Consider the following 13,673-nt stretch of genomic DNA (forward strand, 5'->3'; position numbering starts at 1 on the left):
TTTTAACCACCTCCAGCATATGGGGGCCTTTGATAGTTTTTCCTGTATAAATGATCTCACCTTGACTATTACAAGGAGATGGAGCATCAGCTTTCATAAATTTCACCATTATGTATCTGGCTTTTTTTGTGCAGAAACATTTTCAAAAACCTCCTACATAACGTTATCATCACTCTGTTCTGTTCTGCAGATATCGCTACCTCAGATCCGTGTCTCGCTTTGCTGGGTAAGAAAAAAAATTACTAGAACGGCCTGATCACATTTAGAAATCTTTGTAAGGACGGTTTTCTCAAAGGCATTGAAATCCATCCTTATTAAAATATGACATATTTTTTCATCCAACTCATTTTGTACGTGCTTCTCAAGTTTTCTTTTGTGGAAGAAATGTTCTTCAATTCATAAAGCTGATGCTGTGGTACCAGATACATTTCTTTAGCACTCTTCATGTTAAGTGTTCTGAGGTAATATTAAACCACGTATGCATGGAATGGCCACTCTGACTAAGGGTAATAGAAATCCATCTGATTGATTAATAGCTTTTCTTTTGCAATCTAAAAATGTTTTTTTTTATTATTATTTGCAACAAGCGTAATCCTGTCCCTCTGTTTTCTTTGAGTACTTCTTCATTATTGCCAGCCGATTCCATTATTTTATCAATTACATGTAAGTTTGTTTTGCTAATCGGAAATACAGTAGATCTTCATCACACAGAGAAGCTGTGCAAAATTAGACTTACATCTATGTTACTGAAATGAAAGGAAACATTTTAAAGACTGTTAAGTTGGTAAAATAGGTTTAACTTTAACGTTTACCAACCTGTGTGTGTGTGTGTGTGTGTGTGTGTGTGTGTGTGTGTGTGTGTGTGTGTGTGTGTGTGTGTGTGTGTGAGGAGAAAATGTGAGGTTTTTTTTTATCCTGAGAAGCGTCTAACGGTAATTTTTACATTAAACTGGAAAAAAAAAACATCCGTGTGTAAAGGTTTTATTGCATTGTTCAGATTGGGAACGGTTTGCTGGAGGCTAGTAGATTTAGAATGATTTTCTTAGTGATAGAAAGAAAGATAAGTGCCATGTCCAAATAGTGGCCTTTCCAAATCAGAAGGGTGGATATTGAAATGTTGTATCTTAGGAACTATTGCAGTTTAAAGTGATCCCCTTCCAAAACTTCTTAACTGCTGTGTCTAACCAAAGTTCATGGATGTTTCCAATATAAGTATGCACTTAAGTCACATTAAGCTATTTTTTTTAACAATAAGCATTTTAGACTCTTTGGGAAAAGGTGATTCTTACAATTTCTCAGCATTCTGAGCTATAACACAAGTTAAAAACTGAAACAGGAGAAAAATTCAGATACATGTGAACACTTTCAGGTTGAATTTGATGAATATTCCTTACGAATGCAGATTTGTCTCATATGCACATTCTAATTCTGTCTTATTGCACTGCTTAAACAAAGTGCTGAACAAAGCGGCTGTTCATTGTTAGTTTCAAATGAAATAAATAAATTTTTCAAAAACAGCTGAAGACGTTGAGTTGAGTTTAAGAGTACAAATTTCTCGACGAAGAGTGTTGAGTTTCAAAGATTTTAAATTTAGGGTACATTAAGTTACAGGGTACCACTGTAAATCTAAAATAAGTCAAGACTGGTTCTAAAAAAAGAAGAGAAAGGTGCTTACATACCTTGTATCTCCTTGCAACATTTATTTATTTATTTATTTAAAATAAAGACTGTCTTGCTATATAAAATTAAGACCTTAGTGCAGTTCTGTGCTTCTAAACATAGAAAAACTAAACTCAGTCTACTGTGTGACTGAGAGCATCATCTAGTCTCTAGTGTGAAGCTCAAACAGTTCTAATGACACTGCAGATGCTGATAGACCAACAACAAGAATAATTATTAAATCATTAATGAGCGTGATCAGCCCTTGGACATCCGACAACACTGATTGTGACCTATTATTATTTTACTTAATACTGAGAGACACGTTGCACACATCCGTTTACTTTACCAGCTTAGTCTCTGATTGACAAAGACTAATGTAGTGCTGAGTCCAGGTGTGATAAATTTGGGCTAACAAGTGCAATGGCTCATGTGAATTGTAGTCTTTTTTAACTACAGGGTGTGCTCCATGCTTCCTGTTTCTTATGAAAGCAGAGAAAGCCAATTGCACTGTTACAGGATTAACCCTCATCCGAAAGGCTCTCGTCGTTCCCATGCCTGCTGTGGTGGGACTCCTAGATGAGCTTAGGGTCCAGAATGTGTTGGGCTGGTACCCATGAACGCTCTCCTGTTGATACTACTTCCTTACCTGGTAAAGATCAAGCAGATGTTTAACTGTGAATGCCAGGGAGCTAGCTACCAGTCAAGGTGGGGCGGTTTGGGGTTGATAACAGGGGTTTAAAGAGACTACATAGGTGCAATGCATAGTGTTAATCCTCATTGACTGAAAGAGTGCCAGTGTATGAGAGTGGATTAAGCCACCTAAAGATCTTGTAGGGTTCCATGTGTCTGTGGCCCAACTTCTTGGATTTATGGGTCAACTGCAGGTTAACATATACTGCCTTCAAGACAACATCTTTTCCATTGTCCATAGCAACAATACAAAGTGGTAAATGCTTTACCATCCCACCTTTTTTAATGTGTTGCAGACTTAAAATGCAAGAATGGATGTAAATTAACTAATGAAATGAAGTTGCCAAAGTAAAAGTCAGTAAAGGTAAGAAACACTGGGGTTTTGTTCTATTTGCATTTTTTTTACTGTCCCAACGTTTCTCTGATTTGGGGTTGTAATACCACTCTAAAAAGTTGTGTGCTTCTGGTCTTCCCAGGATACACTCTGTGGACCAGTCAGGAGAAACAACTTAACCTCTTTAACTTAATGAATCTAGGGTAGGTGCAAATTATTTCTTTTTTTATATAACATTGTATATGGATATGCTGTCACATTCACATATGGATGATTCTCTATTATTAATCTTCATTTTGACCAGGTTGTCAAGAACATTCAAAGATCGGTCAAAATCTCTCTTTCTCCTTGTTTTGGCTGCTCCCGTTGCGGGTTGCCACAGTGTGGATCATTTGTCTCTGTCTTAACCTGTACTGAACATTCTCCTCTGTCACACCAACCACCTTCATGTCCTTTCTCACCGCATCCACAATCCTCCACATTGGCCTTCCTCTCCTCCTGTTTTCTGGCAGCTAATTCTCCAGCACTCTTCTTGTAATACAGGGGTGTCAAACATCTGCATTATGGTGACCCTCAAAGGGCCGATTGTAACGTATCCTGCTGTAATTGCTGTGTGCTTTGTCTTGGACAATAGGTTGTTTTTCTTGGAGGCTAAATGTGTTTGGTGTCAAAATGCCAAATTTATTCTGTATATTTATATTGTATATCTACATTTATATTGTACTCCTTTACCATAGACACGGCCTCATAATACAAGTGACGAGCCGTTTTTTCTTCTTGAAGCACAAACTTGTATTGTATTGTATCTTTCATTAAATTACCTTTTTCTGCTTCAAGTTTCTCTTCTTGTACATTTTGGTATATTAGTAAATATTTCTCAACATCATTTGTTGGAAAACCGCCTTAGTCAAACGCTGATGTGGAAACACTGCCATCTTGTGGCAGGATACGGTCACTTTGCGGGTCACAAAATTGGCATGCATTGTGGGATATGCAGTTTATGTATGATTTTACAGTGTATTTTAGGACAAACAAACGTCTTTTAAGCTCTTGTGGGCCCGTGGGCCTTGAGTTTGACAACCATCATCCCACCTCTGCACATGCTCAAACCATCTCAGTCTCACCTCCCTAGCCTTGTCCCTGAAACATCCAACCTGCAGTGTACCTTTTGTAAACTAATCTTGTCTATTCTCATCACTTTCAATGAGAATTGCAGCATCTTCATCTCTGCTACCTTCAGCTCCCTCTCCTGTCCTGAGCAATAAAAAATGAATATTTTTGTTAAAGCCAAAGAAAATGGTAGGCTAAGTTTTACAACAATATTTCAACAATCAGATATCTACACCAATCAGATGTAGAACATGTTTACATTAAAATAGGTAAACAAATACATCAAGTTAAAAGATAGTGAAACCTCTGATAATAAAATCTGTATTATATGATGCTTCTTTACGATGCAGATTATAGGGAAATCTTTTTTTTTTGGGTACAGTATGAAAACAAAAGTAATTGGACCCTAAACATAAGCTTGTTGGACATTCCATTTCCTACATTCCATTTTCCATTGGTCAAACAATAGGCAAACAACGGAGTTGCCTCTACCTTGTGGCTATAACAGCCACAACGCTTCTGGAGGGGCTTTACATAAGAATTTGAAGTGTGTCAACTTTTTTTTCTAATTCAATAAAAAAAGCATTTGTCAGGTCAGGCACGGATGTTGGACAAAAGGGCATGACGCACAACTGATGTTTCAATTCAATAGTCAAAGTGTCTTTATGGACCTGACTTTGTGCACAGTGGCACAAGAAAAGTGCCCTCTCCAAACAGTTGGCGCAAATTTGGAAAGCAAAAATAATTCAAAAGCATATTATTTATTGTGTATAATTAAATATAAGTACCTGTTAGTAGCGGGTGTGGTTGAAAGAACTAAACACAGTAATAAAAAGGGGTGTTTACATCCATATGTGAGGACTCTGTGATGTAAGACCCATTTATTTATTTTAATCTTTAAGGTCATTGTTTAAACTACATTTATAATTTATAGAAGTACAATTCTACTAATTACTAATTCAACACCCCCTATCCTAAAAAGGCTTCTTACATAATTTTAAAGTATGTTAGTGGGAATTTTTGCTCATTCGTTAAAAAGGGCATTCGTATGGCTTAGCACTGATGTTGGTCAAGAATTACTCAATTGATGCTCCAGTCTTTCCAACGCTGTGGGGCTCTGTGCAGGCCTATGGAGTTTCTAAACTTTTCTTCATGTCTTTATAGACCTTGCTTTATGCACAAGGGCACAGCCATGCTGGTACCGGAAAGGGTCTTCTCTAAACTGTTGCTCCACAATTTTATGCATAAAATCATATTTATTTAATTGATTTAACACCTGTTAGCAATCGTTGTGGCTGAAACACATGAATTAAAAGAAGTGGTGCCCAAATACGTGTCCATATGTTAATTAATATTAATATGTTAATATTCTAAAATATAACATATATGTTTATAACCCCAAATAAAAAAAAAGTTGGTACAGCATGGGAAATGCAAATAATAAAAAAACATTTACTTACGTGTCTTACAATGACTTTTATTTAATTGCAGACAGGATGAACCTGAGATATTTCATGTTTTGTCTGGTCAACTTCATTTCATTTATTAATTAATAAGCCTGCAACACATTCCAAGAAATATTGGGACAGTAAAGCATTTACCACTTTGTAATGTTGCCATTCCTTTTCACCATACTTAAAAGACGTTTTGGCACCACGGATACCAAGTGATTTAGTGTTTCAGGTTTTATTTTGTCCCATTCTTCCTGCAAACACGTCTTAAGATGTGCAACAGTACGAGGTCGTCATTGTCTCATTTTTGTTGACAAAGGTTTGCCAAAGTAATCCCTTGCCCATGTGGTTATATCAGCTATTGTTAAGTGGTGGTTCTTGATGCAGTGCCATCTGAGGGATCAAAGATCACGGGTGATTAAGCTTGCGCCCTTGGCCTTTACGCACTGAAATTCCTCCCGATTATTTGAATTGTTTTATGATATTATGCACTGTAGAGGGAGAAATATGCAAATCCCTTCCAATCTTTCTTTGAGGTACATTGTTTTTAAACATTTCACACATTTGTTGACAAACTGGAGATCTTCTGGCCATCTTTGCTCATTAAAAGCCTTTCCTGGATGCTGCATTTGTACCAAACCATGATTACAATCACCTGTTGACATCACCTGTTTAAAATCGCATCATTATTTCGTTTTTTCACCTCATTACTAGCCCTAAATTGTCCACGTCCCAACTTCCCCCACGTCCCAATAAACATGAATGTTTATTAATAAATGAAATGAAGTTGAGCAGACAAAACATGAAATATCTCAGGTTCATCCTGTCTGCAATCATAAAAGTCAAATTAAATGTAAGGAACACTGCATTTTTATTTTATTTGCATTTTCCATACTGTCCCAACTTTTTCTGATTTGGGGTTGTAAATACACGTACCTGTTAGTAATGAGTGGTTGAAATTAAACACAGTAATAAAAAGGGGTGTTTACAGGTGAGGACTCTGTGATGTGTAATGTGTGATATCTACTTAAATCACCTATTTATTTATTTTAATCTATAAAATCGTTTTTTAAACTACATTTATAATTTATAGAAGTGAAATTTTATTACTAATTCAACACAGACTATCCCAAAAAGTATGTTTGTGGGAATTTGTGCTTCTTTGTTAGAAAGGGCATTTGTATGGCTTAGCACTGATGTTGGTCAGGAAATAATTGATGTTCCAGTTCATTCCAAAGCTGTTCAGTTGGGCTGAGGTCAAAGCTCCGTGCAGGTCACTGGAGTATATAAGCTTTTCTTTATGTCTTAGCATAATGGATTAAAAGAAGTGGTGCTCAAATACTTGCCCATGTGTTCATTAATATAAATATGTTAATATTCTAAAATATAAAATTATATATTTAAATTATATATATAGTTTTATAATACTGCTCATCTAAACATTTGTTCCAATTTTAGGCAGTACATATTTTTAAAACATAGTTTTCTGTACGACAAATGCTGGATATTTGAAGGTCACGTTTTATCTGCACATTGGTTTTTTTTGGCAGAGAAGTTATGTCCCTACCAGCTTTATCTTTAGCACCACACACCTCTGCAGCATACACATGAAAAAAGATTATTGTTATGTTAAAAAAAACAGTGATTCTGTTGACAAAATAACATGTTACCAGTAAGCTTTAAAAATGGCAAAATAAAACATTGGCATATCCTATTGTTGTGCATCCAAGAACAATGCAGCCTCACTGAGTCTGTTCTTTTAAACCATTTAGATAAGGCAACAAATACAGACCCTGGTTTTTCATTTATAAAGTAGTCTAGAACTGGGATACCACAGTACACCAACATGAAGACAGTTCATTGAATGAGTTATAAGGGAAATATTAATTTCATGGGTCATTTCTGCAAGCAATAAGAGAGAAGACTAAGCTTATTGAGGTTCAGATTGACAGAATGGTCTATTTTCTCTCAAATCATCAAAATGTATTTTTATTTCTCGTACCCTCTTTGTAGGGCTACCTACCTGATATCTACCTGCAATCAGTGCAAATGCAGTAATGAATGTAAGCCTGTCATTATGCAATAAAAACCTTTCTTCCTTTTTTCTCAGTTATCTGACTGTGTACACAATGTTCCCGAACCAAAATGTAACCTAATTGTTAAGTTCTGTGTTCCTCATTTCTGACTGCTGTATAAAATCAGTTACTTACACTACATTCTATGCTTTCAACTTCATGGCAACAGTTTAGAAAATGCTATTTTCTGCTCTAGCATGATTGTGCTCATTTGCATAAATTAAGGTCCATAAAGACATGGTTTCATGGGTTTGGTGAAAAGAAACTTCAGTGGTCTGCACAGAGCCTGCAGTGACACTGGCTAGCCTGTTTTGCCAACCCCTCTTCCTCTGACACAAGCAAATCATGTCTGTGCAGACACCCGACCGGTTGGTAGCAATGCTGAGATTTTTGAACCCCTGATCCTAGTGATAAAGGGCTATTGTACTTTAGTGCTTAGCCACCCTAGTGCACATATTTTAGCAATATAGTGTATTTAAATACAATGGGTGTGTTTGAAAACCTAGTGAGCTTTCTACATAGACAGCATTTTACGTCATCCTATGCACTCTCCCGAGCAGGAGGCTGTTCAAATTCTTAAATGCCTTAAAATCCTGCCTTGTAAGGCACCTTAAATCTGAACTGTAGTTTGCCTGAATAACGAGGCAGCATCTGATGCTGCCTTAGCAGTTAAGGCAATCCCAGCATTCAGTGCGGCACAACTTTTCTCACAGAAAAATTATAAATATGGTGGATGGATGCGGAGCAACAAACAGGAGTTATTTTCAAACTTAAATAAATTCTCATTGATTTTTTATTTGTTTAAATGTGTACACAAAAGTGTCATTTATTTGCAACTGGCGTGTCAGTGAATGTAACTTTTTTCGGTACACGGAGGGCCCCACCCACATAGTCCGGTCATCCCGCCCTAGCAAAAACGTGTCTGCTTCAGGCACTGCCGAGTTCAGAATCTCGGTGCTGGTGTGCTAGTGGAATATCCCGCTGCACCACCTGGGCACCTCACTTTTTTTTTGTGAACAAATAACTACCATGTTTACCTAATACTTGTTGTCATGATGTTCATTATTAGTCAGATCCATCTAAAAATGTTTCAGCCACTCCTTTTTACAAAATTGCCTTATTCATGCTCAGGTTTTTGGCCACAAACTACTTGCTTCAGGTATGGCCTCAGCATTTCAATTAAGTTAATTCAGGACTGTGACTAAGTCAATTAAACACGTTAAATGTGTTTCTTTTAAGCCATTCAGATATGACTTTTGTATTTTTAATTACTGTACTTTTGTATAACTCACTCTGGAGCTTTAATTTACAGGTGACATACATTCTTTTCAAGAAATTCATAATGAAGAGTGGAATTTATCCTTCCCTCAATAGTGGTAAGGCATCACGGTCATAGCAAATCATCCCTATACCATCACACTACCACCGGCATTTGTAATCAGTTCTATATTTGTATTACCTAATGATTTATTTGAAGTTTTTCTTTTATTGTTTTAACTTTGATTAGCCTGTCTATGTTATCCTAAAAAGTTTGGGTATTATCCAAGATTTTTTTTCCTTTTTACTTTGTTGAGCACTCATCTCTCTCTTGTTTAACAGTACTTCCCTTTTCTTCTGTCTGTGTTCCTATTGTTGGTTTCTTTAACCTTAGTTGAGTTTTGTGGATCTTTTTATTAGTTGTATCTAAAACTCTTGGATTAATTCCAGGCCAGCCACTAGCTGGTAGGTCCACCAGTTTTGTTTCCCAAATATAAACTGTATAAAAATAGGTACAGGTTGTAATTTGCCATAGCACTTGTTGTCTCAAAAAAATGCATTACTAATATTTTTATGTTTTACCTCCGCTTTATCCTGGTCATGGTCACAGTGGGTGGTTTTCCCAGAATCCATGGATGCTACAGTAAAACACCCTGGGCCGGATTCCAATCCATTGCGATGCCTCACCATCCCCTCCAGACATATCCAAGTGCGCCAAGCCACTACTGCTTTAAAAAAATAGAACCCAACAAAGAAAAACCCAACTCCTTTTTTGCACCAAAGCACCTGAATATTTTATAATACTTCAGCAAAAATATTCTATGCAAAGCTGAGACAAAAGTTTAGCAAGATGGCAAAAATATATGATCTACGATTTAAAGAGGGAAAAAAAAAGCACATTAACGCAAAAACGCACCCCAACTGTGGTTGTTTTACCACAAAATAATGCTATCTCAGATCACTCTCTCCTAATATATTAATAGATAAACTGTGTTTATCTAATTTACATTTACATTTTCGGCATTTAGCAGACGCATTTATCCAAAGCGACTTACAGTACAGTTACAGTATACAGTCTGAGCAATAGAGTGTTAAGGGCCTCGCTCAAGTGCCCAACAGCAGAAACCTGGCAGTGGTGGGGCTTGAACCTTGACCTTCTGGTTACTAGTCCATTACCTTAACCAGTAGGCTACGGCTTGCCTATCTAATAATATTCAACTACAACATCACTATCAATTAAAGAACACTATTACATCTGCTACTTAAGCTGTGTTCATAAACAGTCTACCAGATTTAACAACTGTGTCACCATTTCAGCACTTAAAGTCTATATTTTGCAGAAAATTGAAGAACAAATAACAAGACAAGACAGAAATAATATGACTTGTGCCACCTACACAAGTATGTCACCTTGCCCTATTAAGCGGCAATTTACTTGGAGCAGCATGAACAATAATAGTGACTTATCCAACGATGCTTTACAACAAATTCCTTTAATCCAATGACACAAACTGAGCTAAATGCATTGATTAAATCATTAAAGTCTACATCACGTATGCTTGACCCTTTTCCGACCTGCTTACTTAAAGGGCCCCTGCTTACCGTAATAAATACATCCATTAGCCTTGGATGTGTACCTAAACTGTTTAAATGTGCTGTTATTAAACCCCTGATTAAAGAAAGCCTCATATTGATCCACATCTTCTATCTAATCATAGGCTGAATTCAAGCCTTCATTTTTAATACATTTAAAGCATTGTGTTCCACAGGGGTCAGTGTTGGAATCGATATTCACACTCTACATGATACCATTAGGAATAATTATTCATGAATGTACCATCACTTCCCACTGCTATGCAAACAACACAGAGTTGGATATATCAGTCAAGCCAAACAACATAAATACAAACAGTAAAGCTGATAACTGTGTAAAAGACATACAAGCCTGGATGTCATGTACATTTGTTCTACTAAATTCAGATAAAACAGAGGTATTACTTGTCAGACTCCAGACTGTGAGGGTCACATTGTCTAACCTGGTGCTAAACCTTAATGCTTTCTCTGTGAATCCCAGCTTAGTTGTAAAAAAGTGGTGTCACATTAGATTCAGACCTTTCTAGTAATTTTACTAATACACACATTAGTAAATTTACTAGAGTTGCTTTCTTTCATCTGCACAATATTTCTAAAAAAATATACACTTTGTTAATGATGATGGAAAATTGATCCATGTGTTTATAAGGTTAGATTACTGCAATGCTCTTCTCACTGGATCCTTTGGTAAATCCATAAACAAGATCCATTTGGTTCAAAATGCACCAGCTTGAGTGCTAACTAGAACTAAAAAGTTTGATCATATTAGTACTACAATATACTGTCCCATCTTTTTCTGTTTTGGCCCAGTTACAACATGGGGATACCATCCATGATATCGTTAAACATACCATTCCAAAATTGTGCCTAATTGTTTACATGTGTGGCACGGTGGCTCAGTGGGTAGCACTGTCGCCTCACAGCAAGAAGGTCCTGGGTTCAATCCCCAGGTGAGGTGGTCCAGGTCCTTTCTGTGTGGAGTTTGTATGTTGTCCTGTGTCTGCGTGGGTTTTCTCCGGGAGCTCCGGTTTCCTCCCACAGTCTAAAGACATGCAAGTGAGGTGAATTGGAGATGACTGTGTTTGACATTAAACTTCAAGTTTAGAAGTGATGTGATGAATCTTGTGTAAGGAGTAACTAAGTGTGTAAAACATGATGTTAAAATCCAAATAAATAAATAAATTGTTTACATCAGCAAATGTGAAATTAGACACTGGCTTCAACTGAGCAAGAAGGCTTTTAGCAATCAGAGTTCCAATGTATCCCAATAAATGAAGGTTTTGACCATAACTGTTAAAACTTGAGTGCCATGGCTGTACAGTGGTACCTCAATGTACCCTAAACTCAAAATCTTGACTCAACGCCCTTCGTCGAGGAATTTGTACCCTTAAACTCAACGTTTCCCCTTAAACTCATCGTGTTCAGTTTTTTTATTTATTATTATTATTTATTTCATTTCAAATTAACAGTGAACAGTCACTTTGTTCAGCACTCGGCTTGAGCGGTGCTGTAATACGTCATCAAAGTGCGAATATGTGACGACACTGCATTTGTGAGGAATAATTCACTCAAATTTACTCTAAAAGCATCCACATGTATCTCCTGTTTCACTTTTAAACTTGTGTTATAGCTCGAGGCGCTGAGAAATTGTAAGAATCAGCTTTTTATTTCAGTGTTTTTTACATTATATTTGTGTTATTTTTATTGTATACATGTCAAAAACAGCCGCATTATTTTACATTAGCCTAAAACATATGCAGTTCCACAGGACTATGGATCGCATTAACAGGTTTTTTCCCTGTCTGCGTGGGTTTCTTCCCACAGTCCAAAGACATGCAAGTGAGGTGAATTGGAGATACTAAATTGTCCATGACTGTGTTTGACATTACACCTGTAAACTGATGAATCTTGTGTGATAAGTAAATACTTTTCTGTTATGAATGTAACCAAAGTGTGTAAAACATGACCTTAAAATCCTAATAAATACATTGTTTGCTGGGCAACAAGGCTTGTCTAGCAATCAGTGTTCCAATGTATCCCAATAAATGAAAGCTTTGACTATAACTGTTAAAACTTGAGTGCCATTTTCATGTATTTTCAGGAGTCATGTGCTCCTGGTTCACTTTAAAGAAAGCAGGATTAAGGCATAAGGGTTTTATTACTGACTGGACAAAGATCTGACCACCTTTATGGGTCTGTTGCCATAGTTCAAATGTTTCTTTAAACATGTTATTGAATTGTAACTTCTCTTACCTTGGTGTTAATTTCTTTATTTGCGCTGTAAGTAACGCCTCCTCTCCCATGCTGATAATGGAGACCCAGCTCATCCACAACTGCACCGGACCGGTCCTTTTCTTCGTTTACTCATCCCAACAGCTGTCACCATTACCGGTCAAAATATAGAGCTGCTGTTTAGTTTCCAGATGAAGGCGTGAATGTGCGAAAGGGTTGAGGCGATATTCATGTGGATGGACTTTTTCATCTTCACTTCACACTGAGTGTTCAGCTTTCATCATGCGGATCTCTGTCTTCAGCCTGCTTTTCAGCAGCGTGTCAGGTGAGTTCTGTTGATGAATGTTCATCATTATGTATTTGTCATACTAATCAGAATTTATTTAGCATAATATACGAATACGAAAGATAAGCATTTTATAATAATTGACATTTTTACAGGTTTATTTTTAACTGAATTGGGACAGACTGTCGTGTTATTTACGCGTTGTTAAGTAAAACTGGTACATGGAAGTCGCGGTGATTTGTGCTGTTTTATTTACTTAGCATTATTTTTAGGTTTTAAAAAGAAATTTCACTTAATTTCTAAACGCCTGACATTTAAAAACAAACTACCAGGGCACTAGAGATCTGTCCGGTGGTAATTTATTTATTTATTAGGATTTTAACGTCATGTTTTACACATTTTGTTTTCATTCATGACAGAAACAGTAGTTATTCGTTACACAAGATTCATCAGTTCACACAGTCATGGACAATTTTGTATCTCCAATTCACCTGACTTGCATGTCTTTGGACTGTGGGAGGAAACCCACGCAGAAAGCACCTGGGGATCGAACCCAGGACCTTCCTGTTGTGAGGCGAGCCCGTCCGGTGGTAATTAAAAGGTAGCCCATACGAACTGGTGCTGTTTACACGGGAACTGCTTAGTGGTCAAGTAACAGTTTAGAGGAGAATGAGGTTGGTCACCAGTTTTGGTATTCACCTAAACTCCTTATATGATATTCTACTGGAATTTAAATACATAGCAGTTTGATGGTTATTATTTATGTATTTATTTATTCATTCATTCATTTATTTGTTGTATATACAAGCACATTACCCAAGCAGATAATGAAAATCAATGACATATAAACTCATTGCTTGTTATTACTTACACTCATAACTCAAGACTCATTCAGATGTCTTGTGAAATCCAAGTCTCTGCAGGTTAGAGCTGTTTAGACAACTTTTAGGCAGGTGGTCCTATTATTTAAAAAAAAATAATGA

General features: G+C 36.7%; 1 protein-coding gene across 1 annotated transcript in view; it reads left to right on the plus strand.

Moving 5' to 3' along the window:
* Positions 1-12,662: 12,662 nt before the first annotated feature.
* rxfp1 (relaxin family peptide receptor 1) overlaps positions 12,663-13,673 on the plus strand; it is a 99,967-nt gene continuing 98,956 nt past the window's right edge. The window contains exon 1 of the mRNA XM_062999944.1: positions 12,663-12,729. Within this exon, the coding sequence (XP_062856014.1) occupies positions 12,687-12,729 (43 nt within the window). The 5' untranslated portion in view covers positions 12,663-12,686. The remainder of the gene's footprint in view (positions 12,730-13,673) is intronic.

This window comes from Trichomycterus rosablanca, chromosome 8 (assembly GCF_030014385.1).
Source record: "Trichomycterus rosablanca isolate fTriRos1 chromosome 8, fTriRos1.hap1, whole genome shotgun sequence".
Taxonomy (NCBI): Eukaryota; Metazoa; Chordata; class Actinopteri; order Siluriformes; family Trichomycteridae; genus Trichomycterus; species Trichomycterus rosablanca.